The sequence below is a fragment of the Anas platyrhynchos genome, chromosome 4, assembly GCF_047663525.1.
Source record: "Anas platyrhynchos isolate ZD024472 breed Pekin duck chromosome 4, IASCAAS_PekinDuck_T2T, whole genome shotgun sequence".
NCBI classification, from domain to species: domain Eukaryota; kingdom Metazoa; phylum Chordata; class Aves; order Anseriformes; family Anatidae; genus Anas; species Anas platyrhynchos.
In genome coordinates this window covers 33,559,692-33,583,077 of record NC_092590.1, presented here as the reverse complement: position 1 = coordinate 33,583,077, position 23,386 = coordinate 33,559,692, and the positions used below count along the sequence as shown (strand labels likewise).

At 41.9% G+C, this 23,386-nt stretch overlaps 1 protein-coding gene across 2 annotated transcripts in view; it reads right to left on the bottom strand.

Moving 5' to 3' along the window:
• PDGFC (platelet derived growth factor C) overlaps positions 1-22,563 on the bottom strand; it is a 119,003-nt gene extending 96,440 nt beyond the window's left edge. The window contains exons 1-2 of one of the 2 annotated variants that reach the window (XM_038178673.2): positions 22,411-22,563; positions 21,598-21,924 (exon numbers count right to left, since the gene is read on the bottom strand). In XM_038178673.2, the coding sequence (XP_038034601.1) occupies positions 21,598-21,715 (118 nt within the window). In that variant the 5' untranslated portion in view covers positions 21,716-21,924; positions 22,411-22,563. Of the gene's footprint in view, positions 1-21,597; positions 22,332-22,410 lie in introns of those variants that run through there. The other variant, XM_038178672.2, reaches the window with a different exon arrangement.
• Positions 22,564-23,386: the final 823 nt, after the last annotated feature.

Genomic DNA, 23,386 nt, shown 5'->3' with positions numbered 1-23,386 from the left:
GGAATTTAATTCTTGCCTGAATCCCCACTCATACTGACTGACTCAGAGAACTTGCGCACACACACACAGCAAATTTAGACTTCTGTGGTCTAAACTGAAGCATGAGCCAACTGGGCATTTGCAGAACGGTACAACCAGAGACAGCTTAAGTGAAACAGAGCCATAAGATATATTTATTTTATTTTATTTTTTAAGTACAACAAAGCAAGCTACCAAAACACTTGATCTCACGTCACAACTGAATATGTAAAATGTTTGAGAGCACTAGAACTCAAAATATATTCTTGTTATTTATAATGACATACTTTTTGTAAAATCACAGCAAGCTGAATATTGTTATTTTGACCTAATTAAACAGGCCAGCAGTTGAAAAAGTAATGGCAAGTCTCACATCTTACAGTGTAAGGCACCTCCAGGAAACTAAGTGAGAATTTGGCAATCTACCCCTTTCAGTAACTGGCAAGGGATTACTCGTCCTCCTGTAGGCATTTTTTTCCCTCTTTTCCAGCAAATATTAACGTTTCACAGCTTTATCTGAAGACAGAAAGCAACTGGTTGAAGGAAAAGCTATCTGCAACCTTTTAGTATACCAGCCAGAGTGGAGCACTGTGTGTGTCACAGCATGAGCACTGAAAACATTTTTTAATAGCTAAAAAAGCTATAGGTCTTGAAGGGTATTTCAAGTGTTTCAAATGATCCACTCCAGATTATTTGCAGTCTTCAAAGCTGTGATTATCAAAAGTCATACAGTCAGTGGAAAATGAAATTCCACCTGGGCACATTTTTTGTATTGCACATTACAGTTTCCCTAAAGCAGTTCACCATTTCATACAAGAGAAAGAAAACATTTCATTTGTTATGCCCTCTGCAGCTAACTTGTTTCATCAATACTGTTTCATTTGTGCCTTCTATATAATCACTGAATGTTGTAGTATTTTCATTTTTAAGTAGCACTGACATTGAGGTGTTCTGCATCCAAATTAAGGGGCTGGATATCAGAAACTGAATCAAAGATTTCTTTGACAAGTGAAAGTATAGGCCTGGTAGTAGTTACTATTTTTTGAATATTTTCATACGTAAACTTTTAAAAAAATCACATTACTGCTAGCGTATGTTGATCTACTATGATCAAATGACACTGAACAGTTGGGAAGAGTTCAATCCCCTAATAAGCAGTTATCAATTGAGTCTCTCCTGATAAGCAGACATTTTGAAAAGAAGAAACATGGTCATGGGAGCTTGATCTAAGTGTTATTTTTAGAAGTAAAGCTGACTGAGGCACCTCTACTTACCAGGAGCACAGAATGAAAAACCTCTTATTCTAAAGTATACTTCTACTGCAAAAAGAGAAAGATTTTTCTGCCTTCAACCCCCCCAAAGCTCTTTATTTAAACCCAAGTTTAGGAAGTATTATCTCCAAGTTTCGGAGCGGCATACTTGGAAATGTGTAGTTCTCTGGGCAGCTCGCAGGCAGGGGGAAACACCCCTTCCTGACCATAAAAGGTCCGAGTGCATGTTCTCAAGCGGAAAATGTGTGGGATCCTATTTACAAATGTATAAATACATGCCATTCCTTTGCGCTCACAGGCACAGTTGAAAGCCAGCCAGAAAAGGAAGTACCAGCAACTCGATCCGAGATTTCCACTACATTTCCCCTAGCATGGGATCACTTTGGCCTGTATTTTCATAGAAGTCTGATTATTTTAGTGAATGAAACCACATCATAGTCTCCAAATCAAGAAAAAAACATGGAAGGGCTTTATAAACATTTCAGTTAGCATAACAGACATCCATTTCTCTTCCTTCATCCCCCCAAAACCCTTAGCCCCTCGTCGGAGGGATACAGGAGGCCAAGGAAGAAACCCCAGCTGGTCAGTATTGGATGCAGCAGCAATCAAGAAGCATCTCATGGTGAGTGCCTTCCCCTCTGAAGTTTCCTGAGGATGAGACCCGCTGGCAAGCAGCACGCCACCAGCTCATCCCTGGGGACATCGCTCATGGTCCCCATGAGGAGCCAGGCTTGGACAGCTGCCGTCGAGGGGGGCCCTACCCCACATTTGTTCCTCCTCTAGGAATCCATACAAAGAAGGAAAAAAAGAGAACTAATAATTTAGAAATTCAGCTGGCAGGCTATCTTTAAACATAGAAAGCAATCTTGAAAATTATTTCTTGTAAGACATCCCAAAGGCAAAAATGCTTACCAAATAACTTCCCAGTGTAAGCTTAAAGCTGAGCTTTCAGTTCTACAATTAAAGCATATCATGTTTCAACTGTGTCATCAACATTACATCTAGAACTGCAGAATTTAAAAATACTACCCGAAGACAAGTAGCTGCTATTATCTTGTACTTTTCTTTTCACCTCTACCTCATGTGGTTAATGGAAACTATCCACCAAGTAGGTATTATTTATTGTGTGTGATCACCAGCACTTCAGATCAGAGAAGCCACCAAATACACAAGATTCCTTTTTAATATACTTTTCTGAGAACATGTATTTACTTCAGTTGTAGTCAAAGCACATACAGAATGGCAGCCAAGTGATGATTTCAGAGAAACGATTAAGGTACATTCAGGTGAAGCATCTGGTAATCTAAAGGATCTGCTTCTCTTTATTTAGAAATAAAGAAGAGTCCTAGAAAATATTTAGTTTAAAAAGGGGAAAAATCTCATTCACCATTATACACAAGGTAGACAGAACATATGACATTAGCATTAAACTCACTGGTAAACTGCCTTACTGTAAGGGTGGTGAGACACTGGCACAGGTTGCCCAGAGGAGCTGTGGATGCCACATCCCTGGAGGTGTTCAAGGCCAGGCTGGATGGGGCTTTGGGCAACCTGGTCTGGTGGGAGGCGTCCCTGCCCATGGCAGGGGGTTGGAATTAGATGGTGTTTATGGTCCCATCCAACCCAAACCATTCTGTGGTTCTATGACATATAATTCAGGTAGGATAGAGGGCAAAGGAAAAGGGTGGGAAAAGAGCACCTCCTTTGCAAGATCTAAGGATCATTGGCTACACTGAAGAACCTGCCTACTTCTACACTGGGAAGTTGAAATAATCAAAAGCACAAATTATTTATTGTCATTATGATTAAGACAAGCATCTCCAGGTCTTCTGCAACAGAAACTTTCTTACACCCACCTATATGTCCTTCTCTCACATTAATAGCAAATGGGTCACAATTTCCATGCCACTTGCACATTTCATTTAGAAAGCTGCCATTCACTGATGCCAGTATTGTAAAGGACTCTTCAAACACACTAGTAGAGGAACTGGACCTGTGATAAAGTAGGAGAAAGTCTCCACTGCTTTTAGAGTATTAATGGAGGAGTATATTTGGGTCCTGAAGGTTTACAAACCAAATGAAAAAAAAAAAAAAAAAGCTATGGGAAGAAAAGCAAGGCCAAAACAAACAAATCACCACTTGACACCACAACCTGGTGTTCAAGAAAGAACACTTCACAAAGTTTGCTTCCCAGTTTTACAGTCACCACCTGAACGCCAACATCTTTTACCAGCACTAACAATGCTATGTTCGAAGCAGAACATGGAATCACCTTGTTCCCGTGAAATTTGTGGCTTCGTATCAGTGTCATTCTCAGCACTCTTAGGTCCGAGCACAGCAGAAAGCAGTTTCTCAGCATCTTTTCCACATGCAGAGCTGCCTGTCCTTCAGTGACAGGATTACACTACCAAAAGGGAAACTTGAGTACAACAAACCTGCAACAAACACACAGAGAACCAGAGAAAAGACTGCTACTGCAGAGAAGACTAACAGTGTACTCCTATCCTGAGCATTGCTTTCCTTTTTTTTTTGATGCTTGGATAGCCAGACAATACATACCTTATATGCATTTTTATTCATACCTACTATACCCACACACATATGAGTGTTTACTATACACACACACTATACAGGAGAAAAATGTGGAAAATCCAAAGCCTGGAGCAGATCTCAGGCGAAGGCTCCACAGCAGCAGGTCAAATCTTAAAATCGCAAGCAAAAACGAAGAGCTAGATGATATTGAACAGAATTATCCAAGGCTATACGTGAAGCAACCAAAATAAGTTATTTCTTTATCTGGGATGCGGTTAGACTACCGAATTTCTCATCACCAGAAAACAGAGATAGAAAAACTTTCCATTTTGAAATATTTTGGGCTACCAAAACCCAAAAATCTGTTTACATCTTTCTTAAGAAAATTCTGACTGTGAAATTGGTAGAAGGTAGAATAACAGATCAGAGAATAGGATAACAGACCAGGGAATTATCATTATATCCTGGATGGGTACCACATTGAGCTAAGCAGACCTCTTATTTGGCCTGGTATACCTGTTAATACCTTCTAGATATTTCTCAGGGAGTTGCCTTGGCACACAGACCACATTACTAGTACTTTCTTTTAATCTGCAGTATTGTAGATCACAGAATTATACTTAACCTTATCTCTTCCTTTTGGCCTCATTACCATTGATGATATTCAAAATGCACATATTATTCCATATCTTTAATTACTTTTCCTTGCCTACCTTTAATAAGATTGTTTCATCTCAAATACAAAGCACTTCTTTTTCAGTACAATTGGAATAGTTTTCTTGAGTTCTCCTTAGCCTAATTTTTAATAAGCTAATTAACCCTCAGTTTTACATCTTTAAAAATTTCCAGTTTCAGAAGGTAATTTTGCAATTCTTAACTAAAGTTTTCTTATTAAATAGGAGCCAAATGTTAGCAAGCTTTTTAATTGTTCTGCCCATAACTCAGATCCATTTCCCTTCTTCTTCTTAAAGATCTCAGCCATACTTTCAAATCCCCATGCCATAACTGCTACAGCTTCTTCTCCTCTGCTTTCCACAACAGGTTAATAGTGAAACATAATAAATAGTTATCTTTAATCACATCATTCTAATCACATCTTTCATGTAAAGATCCCAAACAATTCTAAAATATATCTTAAGTTGCGTAAGACTGGGCAACAGAAGAGCAATTATATTCTCAAAGATCCAACAGGGGGATAATCAACTCAAAAAGTAGCTAATTAGTGACTGCTCTGAACCCCTTTCATGAAAAGTACAGCAAGAAAATTAAGTATTTAGGAAGGAATTCACGGGACCTAAGAGCAATTCTTCAATTTGAATTTGGTCAGAGCATCATGCTAGCCCTGCTGCAAGTGGTAGGTGACTTCAGCCACCATCTCAATCCTCCTGCCTGAGAGGAGGAAAGAAAAGCACACACAAAACAAGACAAAACCAGCAACTACAGGAGCACCACCCTGTCGCTTTCGGTACAGCGGGGACTATCACAGCATCTCCAATCCCCACTCTAATTTATATTTCTTCAGCAGCCTGCTCAACTAGCGATGAAACCCAATGTCAAATAAATTACAGAACAGAACAGGATAAATAGCTAGACTTTGTGCTATCCACTGCTCATGCTTTATCAATATCATGGCATCACTCAGGTAATACAACTGAAGTGTTATGCTGATAGATGGTCATTACCTAAAGCCCCTGGGAATATTTTTGCATCAAGGAAACGATAAAGACATCTACTAGTTGATGATCCTGGATGATTTTTGCAGGTACTTCAAGAAAGTTGTTAACGCTGCCTGACACCTAATGTATAGCTACAGCTGGCAGAGTGGTAAGTCAGTCCTTGGGGTGGCATTCAGATCACTCGGTAACACCCTGCAGTTAGATTAAGGCATTACCAGTTTCAGTTGAGGTCTTTAAGTAATTTCTGTGTGTGTGAGAAAGCTATGGAAAGAAAAGAGAACCGTACCAAGCCTGAGAAGTTATTGGCATAGAAATCACTGTAAGAGTAACGGTGAGTTATCATCATCTGAAGCCACTTAGAGAATTTTTCTAGATGTGACCTCTTTGAATATGGTATTGTGTACATAAAGGGAAAAAGAGAAGGAAGAGAGCTAGAAGCAGCTGGGTTGTACAAAAGCTGCCATTTAGCCGTATCTGTACGATATTCAGAAGACTTCAAGAACAATTCCAGAAGGTAAAGAAATCCCAGAATAACAAGAATTTTTAAGATCTGTTCCCTTGTCTTAAGGAAAAAGAAACCTAGATGTCAGAGAATGAAAGCTGATTCTTCAAGTTGGATCTCATTGGCTTACAGAAACTTAAGTTTCTTATAATACTGTTTCTTTTGCTTGGTCTTTCGCTTGGCTTCTGTCACTTCCACTTCAAGCCAGTATCAATGGAACTGCAGAAGACAGCATCTTAATAGCATCTCTTCCCACACTGCAGAGAAAGTACTTATTTACAAAACCCAGATGAAAATCAGGTGTTTTTTTTTTTTTAAATGTAAAGTGACTGCAGAAAAATTACTTGCTGAATATGGTAAACATTCGATTGACATCTCTATAACACACATGGGTTTTTTGATTATTTATTTAAAAACCACATTCAAGTTCTGATCCCATCATTATAATTATTTTCAACAAGCTTTCCTATAGAGATTCTCTACTGCTTCCTACTAAAGGTAGTAGTAGGAAACAGCTTGGTCCTCTGAGCAACTGATTACATTATATTGACAGCATGTTCTTCGTAGTCAAGAGATCTTGTAGACAAGGAGTGATTTGTTCTGTTCAGTTTTCAGGAGCCAAAATGTAGACCACTCTGGCTATATGCAGGACTCTTCCCTCTAACCCAGCTGCACCAATGGGCAGATGATAGCTGAGCACTGAAAGCCTCATGCTGACCATTAAAATGTTTATTTCTGCAAAAGATGAATTCTAGGGGCTTCAGGACAGTTCACAGAAGTTATCCAAGCTCCTCTTCCTCCTCCAGTTACCCCATCTGTACGTAAGTGCACACCCAGCCCTTTCTGAAAGGAATCTTTTTGGCAGGTGAAAGCTGCTGACCTTCCTACCCACTGAACACTGTAACCACCGCCTGGATCACACTCTTTTCCCTTAGGGCTCAGTTTATTTAAAATAGTAAGTCTCGCATAACCACCACCACTACTCCAAAAAAAAAAAAAAAGTTAAAGCTACTGTTTTCCCAAGAGCCTTAAAACGGCTCCCCTTGCATTTTTACTTCCTTTTCCTTCTCCCACCATCTTACCACAGGAACACACTTGTTTTCCACTACTCCCTCTTTAACCAAAGCACCCACTGACCTGTATAGCCACTTGGTGCATCACAACAGGGAGAAGGCTTTCAATAAATGAAGTCAGGCATAAAAAGGTCCTTCATCTACGAGATCAGAAATTAAAATAAAAAAATAAAAAGTTTGTCAGATGTTATTGCTACTTGCAGAAAATCAAATAGTTTTGAAGTATAATATAGAGTTTTAGGCCAAGCACCTGTGTATCTAGAAACTGGTGTGCATTGACACTCAATGCTCACTGTGACAAAACAAAAACTACTGTTACTGAAGACTTTAAGTAATTAGTGTAGTTTACATTCTCACAAGCTTCTTTGCAGCCCTACAAATTGCAATTTATGTCCACAAAGACTGCCTCCCTAGAGTTTATAAATACAGGCACTCTTAACTGTAAACACAACTCTTGAAAGAAAGCATTATGTTCCCACTGTTTTTTTATTTATTTATTTTAACTACAGACGAATTACAAATTACTGCTTACCAGAATCATGCATAACACAAGCTCTGAGCAAAGCTCCTCATCCCTTGCAAATAATTAAAAGTTAAGGGAAAGGAAGAAAGAGGTTTTGGTGGCAACCTCATTTCTCCTCAGACATACTTCAATCCTTATGAAACAACATGCTTCAAAGGTGCCAGGAATAACAAAAACAAAACGTGATTGCCCTGCATCCATCTAAGCAGCAAGGTGCCACTGCACAGCTTGTTATGCTCTCTTCTCTTGCTTTAAGGACGGAGCTCCTAGTGGCCACATAAGGATGTGCCAGATGAAAATTCACAGGGACAATTTTCAGAGAGAGAGGGACATGATTTTTCTGTTGCCATTAAGTTGTGTTCTATCCGCCCCCCCCACACACACACACACTTGGATCCAGATTTTTAAAACTATTCTCATTTGCTCTAAGTAACGAAAACTACTGGTGCAAAGTTGTCTCTTAAAACTACACTGAAGACACATAAAAGACAAGAAATTCGAAGACCACTTCTGACATTTTGATTGTTGGGCACAAGGAGAAAAGAGGAAAAACCATGGAGATTGCTCACGTTGAGACTCTGGTGCTGATAAAAAGCCTAAGAAGCTGCCACTCTTCTCTGTACTTCATCAGACAAAAATATCTGCATAACACTGAAAAATGTTTCAGTATAAAAAAGAGTCAAAGTATGGATTGCTCTTCCATTCCCTGGATATGAGTGCTTTGATTAACATGAAGAGTTCATTTCTTCCTCTCAAAAAGGTAAATCTCTGCTCAGGTTGATCATCATGGGGTAGTAACACGAAAGCCCATGACTTGCCCCAGGATGTTGTTAACGAAGCATGAGAAGTCTGTCACACACAAATCCTGTACTGTGAGGAGCAGCATCTTGAAGATCCCATAGCTACCTATGCTGGAGAACAAACCACACCACAATTCTGCACTGTATATGAAAAGCAGATCGCAATCTTTGCTACTTTCAGCTTCGCATCCTCTCAGGGCAAAAAGGTTTCCCACTCCCCTTTTCAATACTCTGGCATGATGTAAAAATCAGGTGATGTGTCTAGCAGGCTTCTAAAATAAAAGATATTCAAGCACAGCGTTATGAAAAGTATTTGACCACATTTGGTAATCATCATTCAGCCATTTACTACAGTAACAAAAAGGCTACAGAGAAAGAGCGTTTCTTACACAGTGTGGTTCACTGCTAACATTTTTTTCTCCAGTAGATAGCTTTCAACATTAATTTCCTTTTCACATCTGTCCATCCCTTTCAACATACACCACTTCTCTACATTACAATACAGCCAGTGATGTTCTCTCTATCCTGCAAACCGCAGAAGAGATTGTTCCTCCCTCAAAGACAAAGAATGTTTTTTGTTTTGTTTTTTGAAACACTTCAGAAATTACACAAGTTTGTTTTATCAGCTGCAGTTTCACATCTGTCTATGAGTACTTTAATCAGTGAAAATGTAAATGGGGTAGAAGTCCTACATACAGCTTAGGAAAGGCACTGCAAGAGCTATAAAAGAAAATAATGCTTGAAATATGGAAGTATGATTAGCTTTTATCTTTAAAACACTACTTTCCATAAATAAACTTTATTACATTTCAATCATTATTAGATTTAATTTTTTCAGATAAGAAAGCAATCCACATGCTGTAACTGCTTTTTATAGCTAGACAACCACAAGCACCGTAGCAAACATGAATACAATTGCCGAGCTTGTTTAATTTCACGTTCTATGAATATAAACAAGTCTGAAAAAGAAGATGTCTTGCTAGATGTTTCCTTTTTCCAGGCTTTGAATTAACAGCAGCAGCTTGATCTTGCAAATTTGCATCATGTCACTTCTTCCTAGTAACTAGGTCTAATGCTTTCCCAGCTTCAGTGCAATTCCTCATACACTGAGGCAACTTCTTGGGTGCCTTAGTAAGGAACTCTTTGCGTCTTTGACACCTACCTAAAGTGCTGTTGGTGGACGAATTCAGAGACTAGAGTTAGTCAACCAGTAATAAACTATTTGTAAGGAAATATTCATTGTTAAGTAAGTACAGTAAACTGCTAGTGCATAGGACTGTGCATTACAGGAAATAGCACGTTTAGAGCTGCCTTTATGTTAAGGATTTGACTAAAACAGTGACAGCAGTTAACTAAATGCAGTCTATTACCACAGATAGGAATTACTTTACAAAATCTTCCCAGGGTAGACTTTGAAGCAATGAATATCCTGAAAATGAAGATGGAAAGGAACTAATGTAACTGAAAAATCAGCTACCTGTGACTAAAATATAACTGCATTGTACTGCTGTCTTTGGCACTGCATTGCCAAGGGAAGGCAGAAGACATCAAAAGAGAAAGATGAAGGGTATCATGATTTATTTATCAGACCATTCACTTAAAGAACAACAAGAAATGAAAAGGTTTAAAAACTTCCACATTTGTTTCTAAGATCCTGAGGAGAGGCAGGGGTGACAGGGCTCTGAAATCAATAGCTACTCTATTCGAGTAGTTGCGCTCAGGAGCAACATCTGGGTGCAGATGCAAATTCCGAAGCCAGATGGAGCGAGCCAGCTGCAGCACACAGATGAGACATTATCCCTCTGCAGAGCAGAGCAGCCATATCCAAACTGCGCGCTGGGCACAATCCACATGTTCAGCAGCCCCCGCTGCCTGGAAATAAATGAATGTGAGAACAGCTGACACACAGAAGAGCAGGGAAGAATCCTTTCTTCCCTCACCCTGGAAAATGAAAGTGAAATGTAAATACTGTTTGTCATATTACCTAGCAGTAGTTGATCTTCACGTCTACAAGCAAGACTACTATTTAACCCATACACTATTTCATTTATTGTATGTTTGGGCATCTGTTTAACATACTGCTAATTCACTTTTAATATGGTCAAAATAGTTTTAGCTCCAATGTTACCACTGCTTGCCTGCGTCAACTAAAACCAAGAGTTCTTGCGTTTTAAAAGGTACAGAGAACATTCTCATCTGAAATGCACATACTGAACAGAAAGATTAATAAGCACTTCCTGAAAGTGAAAAATGCTGAACAAGTCAATCTAACCCAAGAATATACCTCAATAAAAAGAATTAGAACAAACAAACATTAAGCACACACATACATAAAAATGTCAGAATAAACCACATACAAGTGCACATAGCTATAAATTTTAATTACTTAAGACCATCCATTAGGCAACCGCTGCTAGAAATAAATGCTCTGTTGTTACAGTTGTCCACAAGGAAACTAAGCATCCATTCCATTGTGAAGTGCTTTAAACATTTTTAGACAAATCACAAGATCAGGCGTTTCTTGTTCTGTTTTTAAAATAATGAACAAGAGAACTCAGCTTTATGCAAGGGCACTGTTCCCATCCCAACCCAGTACTCTCAGAGGTAGTGCTGTAGACTCTAAAGCTTAAGCTGAAAGAGACACTACAGATCCTGTACGACAGCATCAGATGTACCACAACATTAGTTTCTTTCCCCTAATGCAAAGAACTCTACCAGGTCCCCATTTTGGCAATGTGATTGTGTTAAAAGCAGTTACAATGCAGGAACATCTCCCAGCTGCTTCAGGTGTTAGGTATCATTGTTACACAGCACCTTCAAGTGTAACTTGACTAATGAGACAAATTAGAGAATCAGATTCTCACTGATAAAGCAAGCACCTGCATCAGAAAGATGTTTATATTTCTACTTCACAGCAACACAAAACCCTATTTCCACCCACAGCAGTAAGGTGATTTTACAAAGCAGACAGATGCTTGAGAGAGCTTTCTTCTCTGTTGTACTCTAGAGAACCAACATGTGGCCCACCTGAGGTGCTAGGTGAGATTGCAAACAGCCTCAGAGCTCTCCCTTCAGATGAAAATTAAGGAACTCAAAACCTCTCTGGCAGCTCTGGGTGGACTCAGCTCAGGACACCCACCTCCCCACCCACATGCTGCTTCTTGTTGATAATCTGGTATGAAGTAGCAATCTCCAGTTGAAAAAACATAAAAGGTGGCTGTTCCAAACATCTCATGAGAGTCTTTATGTTATCAAGGATGCAATAGACTTATTAGAGTATGTAGAGATGTACTGACCTCTGAAACACTCTGCTGGCACAGATTCTTACCAGTAATGATACTGCTCAGCACAAATTCAATCTCCACTTCAGAAGAAATAACTACAAGGCTGAACCAGTACTGCAGGTAAATACTTTGTGAATTTCTATGCCAGCAAGTACTACCAGAAAAATAAGGACTGCTTAGCAGAAGTTTAAGAGAAATTGGACTTGTAGACTCTAATCTGACTATAGATGGGCAGTGCTCCCAGGGGTCAGGCATTTCTGAGTGTTATGAATAAACTGCAGGCAATGCTGGCATGCATAAACATACAAACATCTTCATCACATCTGCCAAGAAAGCAGAGTGAGAACAATGCAGTCAGCATCACGAGAGCTGAAAGTCATTTCACGTTGCGAGAACACGTGTATTCCTACAAAAGAGCCCATGTCTGTTAGTTCTTATGCCCTCCAAGGATAGAACAGACTATTTTAACTGATAACAGATATTACAAATTTTAACTATCAAGCAACACAAACACTACTCATCTCCTACAGAACACACAGCATTCCTGTTGTTTGTTTCCTATCTGTTTAGGTAGGAGTAGATACAGGATTGTAATGCATATTAAGCAAGATAAAAGTCCTGAACTAAGTTTGTCACAGCATTTACAGCATCTACTGGAGGAGAAACCCCACAGCTGGTAGGCTGGAGGGAAGAGAAGGAGATATTTCTTCTATTTGATGAATTTTAAAATGTGAAACTCTAGAGAAATTGGAATGATGAAAGTCTGACAAAGATTAATTGGGAAGACAGCCAGTGAGGGAGCTTCCCCGTAATTATTAAACATGGGATGGAAACAAACAAGCTTAGAATAGCAAGACATGGCACTAAAATACCTTCCTCCTTTTTCCCCCCCCGCACTAAGGGAAAAGTCTGAAGGAGACTGAAAGATGTCCATTTACAATGGAGACTGAAAGGCTATTTTGGTGTTTGAGATTTATACTAGAAATAAGAGAATGCCTATTCTCAGAAATTATTAAAGAGGAGGCAGTAAATGCTAATAAAACAGAGTTGTTGTTTTTTTGGTGTTTGTTGTTTTTTTTTCCCCCCTATTTTCTTGCAATTTTGCTGTGACACAACACAAAGTAGACCCAGCAAGAATCTTTAGTCATTTTTAAAAGTAGCATTTGGGTAAGATGAGATACAACAGTTTCATCTCCTTGTCTAGGAATCAGGTTTGTTTTGAAGCTATTGCTTATTAGCTCAATGACAAGGCTTTACTTCACTTTCAGGCCTACTATAGGCCTTTTCAGGCCTATATAGGCCTACTATAGGCCTTTTCAGGCCTATAGTTCTACAAGCAACAAGTATTTGCAGGTGTGAGTCTCCTTGCATAACAGACATTTAATACACTTAAGCCTTGAGATATTATGGTAGACCACCTCTCAAAACTGTAGTTTTGAAACACAAGTTGCCCACAATATAGATGCAAGAATTTTACCATCTACATGGACAACACAATATTCTTTTGAATCACTTCCTGAAGAACCTCTTCAAATGCTATATAATCACACATATACATTTCCCAAGTAAGTCATTTTCACTGCTACTTTGTTCTGTGTGATACATGTATATAGGTAGCCTCACCCGCATGCCTCACCCAATGCCAAACTTGGACTGTTTTCATTCTGAAATGACCTTCAGATTTTAGAGAATGAAGAGTTATGAAAGGCAGCTGAAGTTGCATTGGTAATAACAGAGCTGAGCAGCCCCATCTCATGAGAAAGAAGGCACCCTACATTAACTGACACCAATGCCCCTTCTCTAAACTTGAAGAAATTGTAGAGATAAGCTTACATTTACACTGAAGTAAATAAGTCTACATAATGTTTTTTTTTATATATGCAAAAATAGTAGTTATCGTCTTTCGCATTCGATTGCACTTCCTCAGTACTTTCTGAAACATGATTAAATGGCTCACAAAGGTCTTGTGAGTTTGTGTGCCACAGATACAACATTCAGTACTTAAATTTGGTCCAATGTAAGTTTCTGCAACTAGTAGAGTTTAACTTGGACCACAGTTGCTGCTGTTCTGTACAAACCTATTTATATGAACAGAGCAGAGAGCCAAAACGGTTGCTTTGTAATTACTTCAGGCATGTTTGAATCCAGGAGGGAAACTGTTTTAATTTATTTTCCCCTGGAACACTACAAAGTTCCACTACAGCTTTACAGTGTAACCAGGCGTATCAAGAAAGAGCCTTCATTTACCTAAAAAGAAAATAAAAAAAAAAAAAATCAAATTATACTACTGAATTGTTCTTCTATTTCTCTGCTTCAGCGTGAATGCACTGAAATGTTTGAAAATACTGTTTGAGAATTTGTCATCTATAGTGTCAGAGACATTTTGGCAGAAAAAGAAAGTCTTGTTGAGGGCAAAATTCAGTCAAGATGACTGTAAAATCTAATCCACACCTTTGAATTTGGACTGAATATCCATCACTTAAACGTCTTGTAAATGACCCAATTTGTTTACATGGCCCTGTAGCTTTTTATGACTTTTCCATAAAGAAGTTATTACATCCATTCCTTTTATTTTGTTTGAGAGCGTTTGAATGAGCCCCAGAACCACAAGCAAGTGAAACAGACTCTCTGCAGATGGAAGTGGCCTCATATAATTCACCACTACCGGTAAAGGAGTCAGAACAACACTTTCAGTTTGGAAATGCCATACCTTCACACACAGCAGAAGAATTTCCTGTGCCATATGTCTTTTTTAAGTGTTTAACTATTGTATAAAAATGCATGCTGGTTTCCTGTCCATCAGAGGAGGAACATAGAGCCACTTGGACTCGGGTCTCCCATTGCTTTTACCAGGCATGAAGGCAGTCGGACAGTTATGATGTAGTGAAATAAACGGAGCAGGGGGAAACAAATGAAACGTCCCAAATAACAGCTTAATAACAGACTGAAATTTTCTGGGAAAGACTAAAGCCAATGATTAGGATCAGCAATAGCATTATCCATTATTTCACAAAATAGAACCTCTTCCAGCCAAGTCACTTCCCCACCTCATGGGCTTTTAAACAAATGACACTTAAAAGGCAGCAGAGAGATTAACAGGATTGGATTAACATTGAAGCTATGGCCAAAGCTTCGCCAATAACATTTTTCCAGCGTAACTTACTCTTCAAATATAACACTCCCTGGTATTTTACACCTGGACTTTCCCCTGACAAAAGTTTACTGCTTTGCTGATGATACATGCCAAATCAAGTAATGGTTTAAAGCTGTAGAGTACCAAAAACTACAAGAAGGGTACCATTCCTGCCCCTTCTAGTGCCTGGGCCCAGTCTGAAGACAATTTATCAGATTACAGGACCAACTCACTCATTAACTGCAGCATTTGACCTGCTGCATCACTGGCATCTCCCTAACAGTCATGTAATTTACTACCAACTTGTACTACCAACTCAATGTCAAAAGCAATACAAAACAAGACTAGAAGTACAGGAAACACAAGCAGCAGTGTTTCCTTTTACCAAAATATCTTTTGCTTTCTGCAAGACAGGCTTCATGTCAAGAACAGCTGAGGAAGGGTGATATAGGAGTTTTGATCCAGCATCTGAAGTTATCACAGGCTATGCCACTCTCCCTCACTCTCAGTAGGCCTGTAGTGCTGTAAGGGGACCTCCTGTAGGGGACCTACAACAGCTACCTAGCTAACAGCACCACTCACCCAAAAACCTCAAGCCACACCTCCCATGGCGAGGCCAGCAGGGAATGCAGCCTACATCCCACCACCACCTGGCCAACCTCGGCATGTACCGTGCCATCCATAGAGCATCAAGCACAATGGTGCTCACCGAGAGCTACATCTGGATGCTGTTTTAATATAATCACTAACCAGTTCTCACAAACTCAACAAGTCTTCTGAACTCTTAAGACAGACAGGCCTTGCTAACCTTGATTCAGAAGGCCTCAAGGATCCAAGACCAAGGAATTATTTGGGCTGTCTCCTTCACATCAATGTTTTTGATACTACTTATACTCTCTGTGTACAAGACTTTCTCCATAAGGGTCTGGCAATCTTTCTGGCCTTCTCCCTTCTTACCCATCCTACCAGCTTGCTTAGAAACTGGTTAGTTATGGGAACATGTAGAGGTGCTACTGTACACATGCTAAGTAAGATGGGTATCTTCAAATAAAGAAAAACTGCTTAGCATACAGCATACTGTAGGATCACAAAATCATCCACAGATAACCCAGTAACAGTGGAAATTTATAGAATCTCAGCACAAGGATGTTCAGAAGACAAGATCAGAAGACGGATGAACCCTAAGGCTAGGATGTCTGTGGATGGAGGCATGAATAATGTTTCCTGATGTTGCCACCTTACAATAATATCCTACGATCTAACAAAGCCTCTAGGAAACATGACGTTTATATTTTAGCTTCATAGTAGCACATAACAAAATTTTCACTCAGCTACTTGAAAAATGCATTTCACATTCAAACACAAGCTACACCAGCTTTCCAAAGAGAATGAAATTTCTCATTTCACAGTAACTCCTAAAAAACCAATCACTCACACAAATACATAAGTGCTACAACATCAATGGCAGTTCTACATGGCAGTGCTAATCACGTTTTGTTACGTAACTCTGAAGAAGTCCTACATGTTTCCTCTAAAAATCTATTCCTGTACAGGACAATTTCTAAGAAACTTGCACACTGGGAAGCGTACTTCCCATGACACACATTTTGCAACTAAAAGCAAAAGCACGGCTCTCTATTAAAGCAAAGGGCTATCTGTAAAGGAATTTACTTCCAGTAAAGCAAAGCAAGCTTGGACAGTGTGTGCTCTTTCTAGTAATCAGGATCTGCCAGGCACAGCAAAACATAGAAGAAGCAACTACCCAACAGCAACAAGAACTCCAAAACCACCCCGCTATAAAGCAAAACCACTGGTGTGGGGTGCAAACCACCACTTTGCTATTACTTGTTGACTATGTAATAACTAGATACAAACAGTTTGGATAATGTTTGGCCTCTATAAAAGATGTTATGTTTATATGAAGGCAAAGTCTAACATAACACCTTTGGTTGTATAACTGTCACTTTCTCAAGGTATATCCTGTGCTATTTCTGTTATAAGACACCATATATGACTGAAAGAAACTAAAAACCCCAAAACAATGCAACAAGGCCTTGAAATCTCTTCTGCAAACCTAATAAGAAACAGTTACTGCAAAAAAAATAAAAAATGGATTTTACATGTTTCTCCCTTAAACTCAAAATATTAACATATTTAACAAACATAAAGAAAGGCAAGAATGCCTACATTTCTGGGACAAGTAGCAAATAGTCTGTACCTTTAATACCTTCTCTTTTAACTGCAATACAAAAATGAGAGAAGCAGCAGGACTACAGAGTAGTTCCGAGCATGATTCTGCCAAGCACCAGGCAATATGCCAAAAGGCAACTAGAAGGCACAAACCTGTTTTTAAAACCATCTTGCACTGCAATTTATCACAGCGTTGAAGAACTTCTCTAATTTGCCACAATCTTTTTGCTTAAAGTCAAAAGCGGATGTGGTACAATTCTTCACTCTCCAGGAAAAGAGCTTTAAAACATTTCAAAACAAGTCTTGGATTAAACAGAAATAGATTAAACTTGGGACAAATTGCATCACTATCATGTTTCCCTTCAGATGATGTGTTCATATTTTCTTCTTCCTTTTCTTCTCAAAACAAAGGAAATTTCTCCTACCCAGCAGTACTGGCACTCATCAATTCAGCTAGCCTCAGCAGTAGTGGCATTGATTCCCACTGCTTTCAAGTATGCTCTTTTATCAGAGATAATTTTGCAGTCAAATTCAGCAAAAGCACTGACATTCTCACCTCCAAGAACTGAGTGAACTGCATCCCTCAGACATAAACATGCTCTTTAAGGTGTTGAAGCCTGAGTTAAATGATCTTCATCAGAAACTCCAAGTCATGATTCCGTGCCTGTCCATGAATTAGCTGCAAGCTCCTTTGAAGATGCTCAGACAACCAGGTGGTTGTGAGGCCATGGACAAGCTGAAGAGAAGACAGAAGGTCCCTCTGGCCCTTCAGTGCTTTGCTAAGTTCTACTTGCATCCAGCAAGTCTTCCCAGGGACAACCTAAGATAGGCATGTCTCAAACTCCAGCATCATTATTATTAGTACTTTTTTGAATGGACTGCAGCACCTCTCATGTGAGGAGAGGTTGAGAGAGCTGGGCTTGCTCAGCCTAGGGAAGAGGAGGCTTAGGAAGGATCCCATCAATGTCTGTAAATGCCTGCATGGGGGAACCAAAGACAATGGAGACAGGTTCTCTTCAGCACAAGCTGGAATAGAAGAGGTTCCCTGTGAACACCAGGCAGCACTTCTGTACCATGCAGGTGAGTGAGCACTGGCACAGGCTGCCCAGAGATGCAGTAGTCTCCTCCTTGGAGATCTTCAAAAGACACCTGGACATGGTCCTGGGCACCCTGCTCTGGATGGCCCTGCTTGAACAGGGGCTGGGCTAGGCGGCCTCCAGAGGTCTCTTTCCAACTCAGCCATTCTGTGATTCTCATCTGAAATTGACTGCAGGAAAATTAACTTTTGTAGGTAGTTGGTTCTGGTGAACTGCTAACTGACCTCAATTTTTTGGTCTTCTGAAGGCATTCATTGCTACTTTCTAAACATACATGCCACATAAGCTATACTGTCCGCTTCTTATAGCACCTGATTTTACATTATCTTATCTAAAAGACATCTTCATATTTCTCATAGAAATTCTAACACCTGATGCCTGTAGCTGAGTAAAATTATTGTGGACATTTATCACATCTTTCCTAAGACAGCCAAGAGAACAGAATTTAGATTCTCCTACCATCTCACATTGTAATCAAGTCTGGCCTAAACTAATAGCATCACATAAGCAGGTACACTCAGGCCCCTAGAGTTAGGTCATTCATATAAAGCACTCCATCAGTAGCTCCCTCAGACATTGCTGAAACTACAGAAACAGACTGAAGAGGATATACAAACATAGTATTGAATAATAGAATGAGTAATAAGAACTATAATAGAAAGATGAAATAAGTAAAGCATCCAAGTAATCAAATTCAATACACAAGAGATTTAGATTTATTCCTCAAAAGAAACTGAGAACCATTTTTCTCAACTCCTTACTGCAAAATGGAAAAACGGTAATAAATATGCCAGACAGACTTAAGAGTACTGACAAAGCCACCTAAGTCTGAAAATCCATTCAAGCATAATCTGTTTTTCAACACAAGAACTGTGGAAGTGAAATCCATGCCATTAACTGGGAGCCATCACTACACGCACCACTTACTACTACTACTTCAGTTTCCAGAAGATGGTTGCATAAACTGCTTTGATCCTCCAGATGAATATTTACTCAGTTGAATTACAAATAAAAACATTAAAGATAAATATTTTTTCAAGAAAATCATATAAACTCCCTTACTGTCGAGCAGAGTTTACAAGTAAACCTTTTCTTAAAGGAACTCTGACCATCACAGAGGTCCAATAAAAACAAGGAGGTAGTTTTAAGTGGTTTCCAATGGAGCTATACCAGCCCCACAACAACCATCACATTGAACTCTCAGAAGGTACCAGCAAAAGACTGTGTTCTAAGTATATCTAATTTAGAAGTACAAAGAAATATTTATCCTAGGAAACTGCCACCCAAAATGTCACGCACTGTGCAAGAGAAACAAGAGTACTTATGTCTGCATTTAGCAAATATATCCAATTGAGTCAAACCTTGATTCTGAAGTTAACACTCATTTAGCCAATAAATAAAAAAGCCTCCAATTATGAAAAAAGAAGTCCTTAAGCGCATGCTTACCTTCTGTAATACAAGTAGCCCCACTGAATTAATAACAGGCCATAGACATCTTCGGTATCACCTCGAACCAACAGCTACGGCACCCCTGAGTACAGCCCAGCAACGCTGTAATCCATTCTACAGCAAAACTTCTTGGCCATTTAGCAGTTTTACAAGTAGAGGACAGAATTTTTATTTGTAGACTGTGAGTGGAAAAGCTCCCTCTCTCCTGACCAAAGATTATTTGGCATGCGAACAGCAATATCTCATTCTCAAACTCCAGGGAGTTTTAACCTGCCTCTAGCTAAAAGCTATACAATCTTCAGATTGCAGTAGAGTGTAAAAATCACTCTAATTAAACCAAGTAAGAACTGGTTTGACCAGTGTTACTGATCCCCCAAATAATTAAAGTCAGTTAAGAAAAGCTAGGAGTTGGTATTTAATTGTACTTAAACTTTTACTAATATTTGAGAAAAGTTTTGTAGTTGCACTACTAGAAAACAAACTTCAGGTAAACTACAACAATAAACTGGATTGTCTGGAAGTATGAACTACCACAGAACACAGTTTTAGCACACTTTTAATTTCTCCTGGATTTGCATTTATTATAAGACACAGTGACGGTATATTAGAGCATGCCAAATCGCATTGCAAACCAGTTGAAGCCTGACCCAAGGCAGCTGCATTTCTGATGCACGTGAAGAGAATCCAGCTTACACTGCCATGTACACTTACACCCATTTACACAAGTCCTGCTGCCAAGCAGCGTGATCTCCCTTGGGCACTTCATCACTGGACTCTCACTGCTGGGCCCCGGTGCCCTGTGAAGGCCCAGCTACATTACCAAGCACCAGGCCTCCTACAGAAGGCTGACCGCACAGCGGGTTTCCTCCCAGTCCTGACAAAGTTAAAGCAAAACAAGGGTAATTCTGCGCATCTTGAGATGCTTCAGTCGCACACCATGCCTACTGAACAGACTGCAGCATTACAAAGTTTGAGCACATTAGCACCAAGCCCTTTTGTCACAAACCAGTGCCCCAAATCCTCCAAACACCAGGTAAACTGGGTGGGGGGCGAGGGAGTCATTTCTCTCACACAGAGCAGATAATTTCCTGTACTGTGCACAGAGTCTGATTGGTTTCCTGTCAGAGCAGCTGGGTCTCCAGGTCTTTTGATCACTTTCCTTTGGCCCTGCACAGTTGCTCTGATTAGAGATTGATCCCGGTGCTGCTCTTTGATCAGCTGTGCTGGCAGCCCGCAGGTGCCATATATCATCACATTAGCAGGCCACAGCAGCATTAAGCTCTCCTGCTAGATTTGCTAGCACGTTGTGTGTCCTATTAATTCGTAAAATGCTTGCAGACATCCCCAAATCTTTGCTTTCTATTAAAGACATGACGTAGAGCGCTTTTATCAGGGGAGTCCCAAGTTCAAAGTTGACAGAACTGGTCTCAAGTCTGTGTTTTTGCTGTGTTTCATTACCATTCGCAGAAGTTTGAGCACTCCCAGCTTCTCCTTTTGTGTTGGCTGTGCCCAGGCAGAGAGCTCATTCTAGCTGACATGCAAAATACTATTATTATTTTTCCCCTTACGTTAAGCACCATGGTTTCCGTAAGTGTGTGCTAACGGCCTTAACTTTAGGTATTTTATACGAAGAGTGGTTTCACGCGGTATGTAACGTTTCATTTTGCCAAATACCCTTTAAAAGGGCTCCGTAAAGCCGATCGAGAGGAAAGGCGCTTTAAAAGCTGAACACCGTAAATCACACGGAGTTCAGAGGCTAAGCAAATCACACACACCCCCAAGCTGCCCGTGCTGCATGAAAGGCTCCTTTCTCCAGCCGGGGAGGGGGGAGCTGCCGCCTGAGAGTTCCCCAAACACCCCAGGTACTCCCGGGAGAGGCTCCCGCTCCCCAGGCACCACAACTCCCCGCTCACCCACACACAGCACCGGCCCCGGCCGGGCTCCCCGGGGGCAGCAAAGCCGCTGCCACCACCCCTCCCCTCCCCTCCCCTCCACCGCCGGAGCCCCGCGCTCCGCGGAGCTCCGCACCCCCCCGAAGGGCTCCGTTACCGTTCTGCTCCTTGGCGCCGGACAAGGCGAACTTGCTGCTGAGGTCGGACTCCGCGGCGGCCCCCTGCCTCCGGCCGGCCAGGGCAGACGTGAGCAGGAGCAGCCCGAGGAGGAGCATTGGGCCGGCGGGGCGCGGGGCTGCGCGCAGCGGGCGCTGGCGGAGCGGCACCGGGGGCCGGGCGTCTCTCAGCAGCGCCGGGCGCGGGGGAGAAGGCGGCACCGAGCCTGCTCCGGCGGCAGAGAGCTGCAGGGTAGTCTCCACATAATCCCATCCAAAACTTTTTCCTAGAGCCCTTCTCTGCGTCTCCAGGTTTTGTTTTTCTTGGGCTTTTTTTTTTTTTTTCAAAAAAAAAAAAAAAAAAAAAGGATCAAAGCAAAACCTGGACCCAGCCCAAGCTTCCCGAGGACTAAACAACTCGGGGCCGGAGCAGCCGGGGCGGGCGGCGGGGCCGCTGCCGCCGAGGAGCGCGCACCTGTCACCGGCCGCCGGGCAGGGACGGCTCCCGCCCCGCCGCGGGGCCGGGCCGGGCTCTCGGCCGCCGGCTCCCCCCCGCCGACCGCGGCCGGGGCACGCTGCGGGGCACCCGGCGCGGCCACCGGCGCCCCCGGGAAGTGGCGGCGGGGCGAGCAGCCGGCACAGGCGAGCGGGGAGGCTCCGCCGGGCGCCCGTCCTGCCGCCGCGGAGCCCCCTCCGCACCTCTCTCCCGAACTCCCTTTCCCAGGAGCCCTCTCCCTAAACTCCTCCCTTCGGTCCTGTCCAGCCCCCCCCTCCCCAGCTTTAAACTCCTCTCCCGCGTCCTCCTCGCTCCCCACCTTCGCCCGCCCCCGGCCCGCCAAGCTGGGGCAGCCCCTCACGGCGCGGGGGGAGGACGAGCCCTCCTCGGGCTGAGCCGAGCTGGCCCCTGCCGCTGCCCCCTGCCCGCGGCCGGCTGGAGGCACGACAGGTGCCGGGGCTCCGCGCACAGCCGGCTGCTCGCGGCTCGGGCCTGCCTAAAAGCCAGGCCCCCGGCCTCGGTAACCGGGGCGAGAGGCTCCGCTGAGCTGCCCGGGGCTGTCTGCCCGGGGGTGGTACTGCGGGGATGGGGCTTGTGGCTGAGGGGCTGGGGTCCTGCAGGTTCTTGCAGCTCTAAGATCTGGTGCTGGGTTAAACACCTCATACAGGGCGCTCCCTTGATCCTGGGAAGTGAAACACGAAGGGAATGTTTTACAGAAGACTCAAAAGACTCTGAGTGCAGATGATTTCTCTTCTGACAGAAGCTGCGGCTTGAGCTACCTTCTAGTGAGACCTGTAGGGCCCACGTAAACAACAGAGCCCCTGCCTTCTTCTCTTTGGCACTTCACAGCTCTCCTTTGCTGGAGTGCTGCGTAGCACACTGTCTGCTTTATGCTATTTGTAAACCAGGCAGGGTCTGTTTTGGTCTTTGTTTCTACTTGGCTTCAGAAGTCAGAACTGAGCTCACAGCAAGGGGTATCCCCCCATTACCACTAGTGAGGACTCAAGGACTGACAACATGAAGCAACCATTAAGACAGTGTTCAAACATCCTTGCTGGAGCTGGAAACCTTTCCAGTTGGTTTGGACTCAGGTTTGAACCACGACTATGTGATGGGTCAGCGTAACAGGGCTGTGTTTTTTTGTCGTGGCGGTGTTTTTTAGTAGTGACTTCAGCCCCCATAACTCTGAGGTAGTTTTGGGGACAGGCGGGAAGAACTATGTAGCCGTGGTCTCACTGTCAGAGAAAGACACGGAAGAGAAACTGAGTCTGCACTACTGGAGTCTTGAGTACACA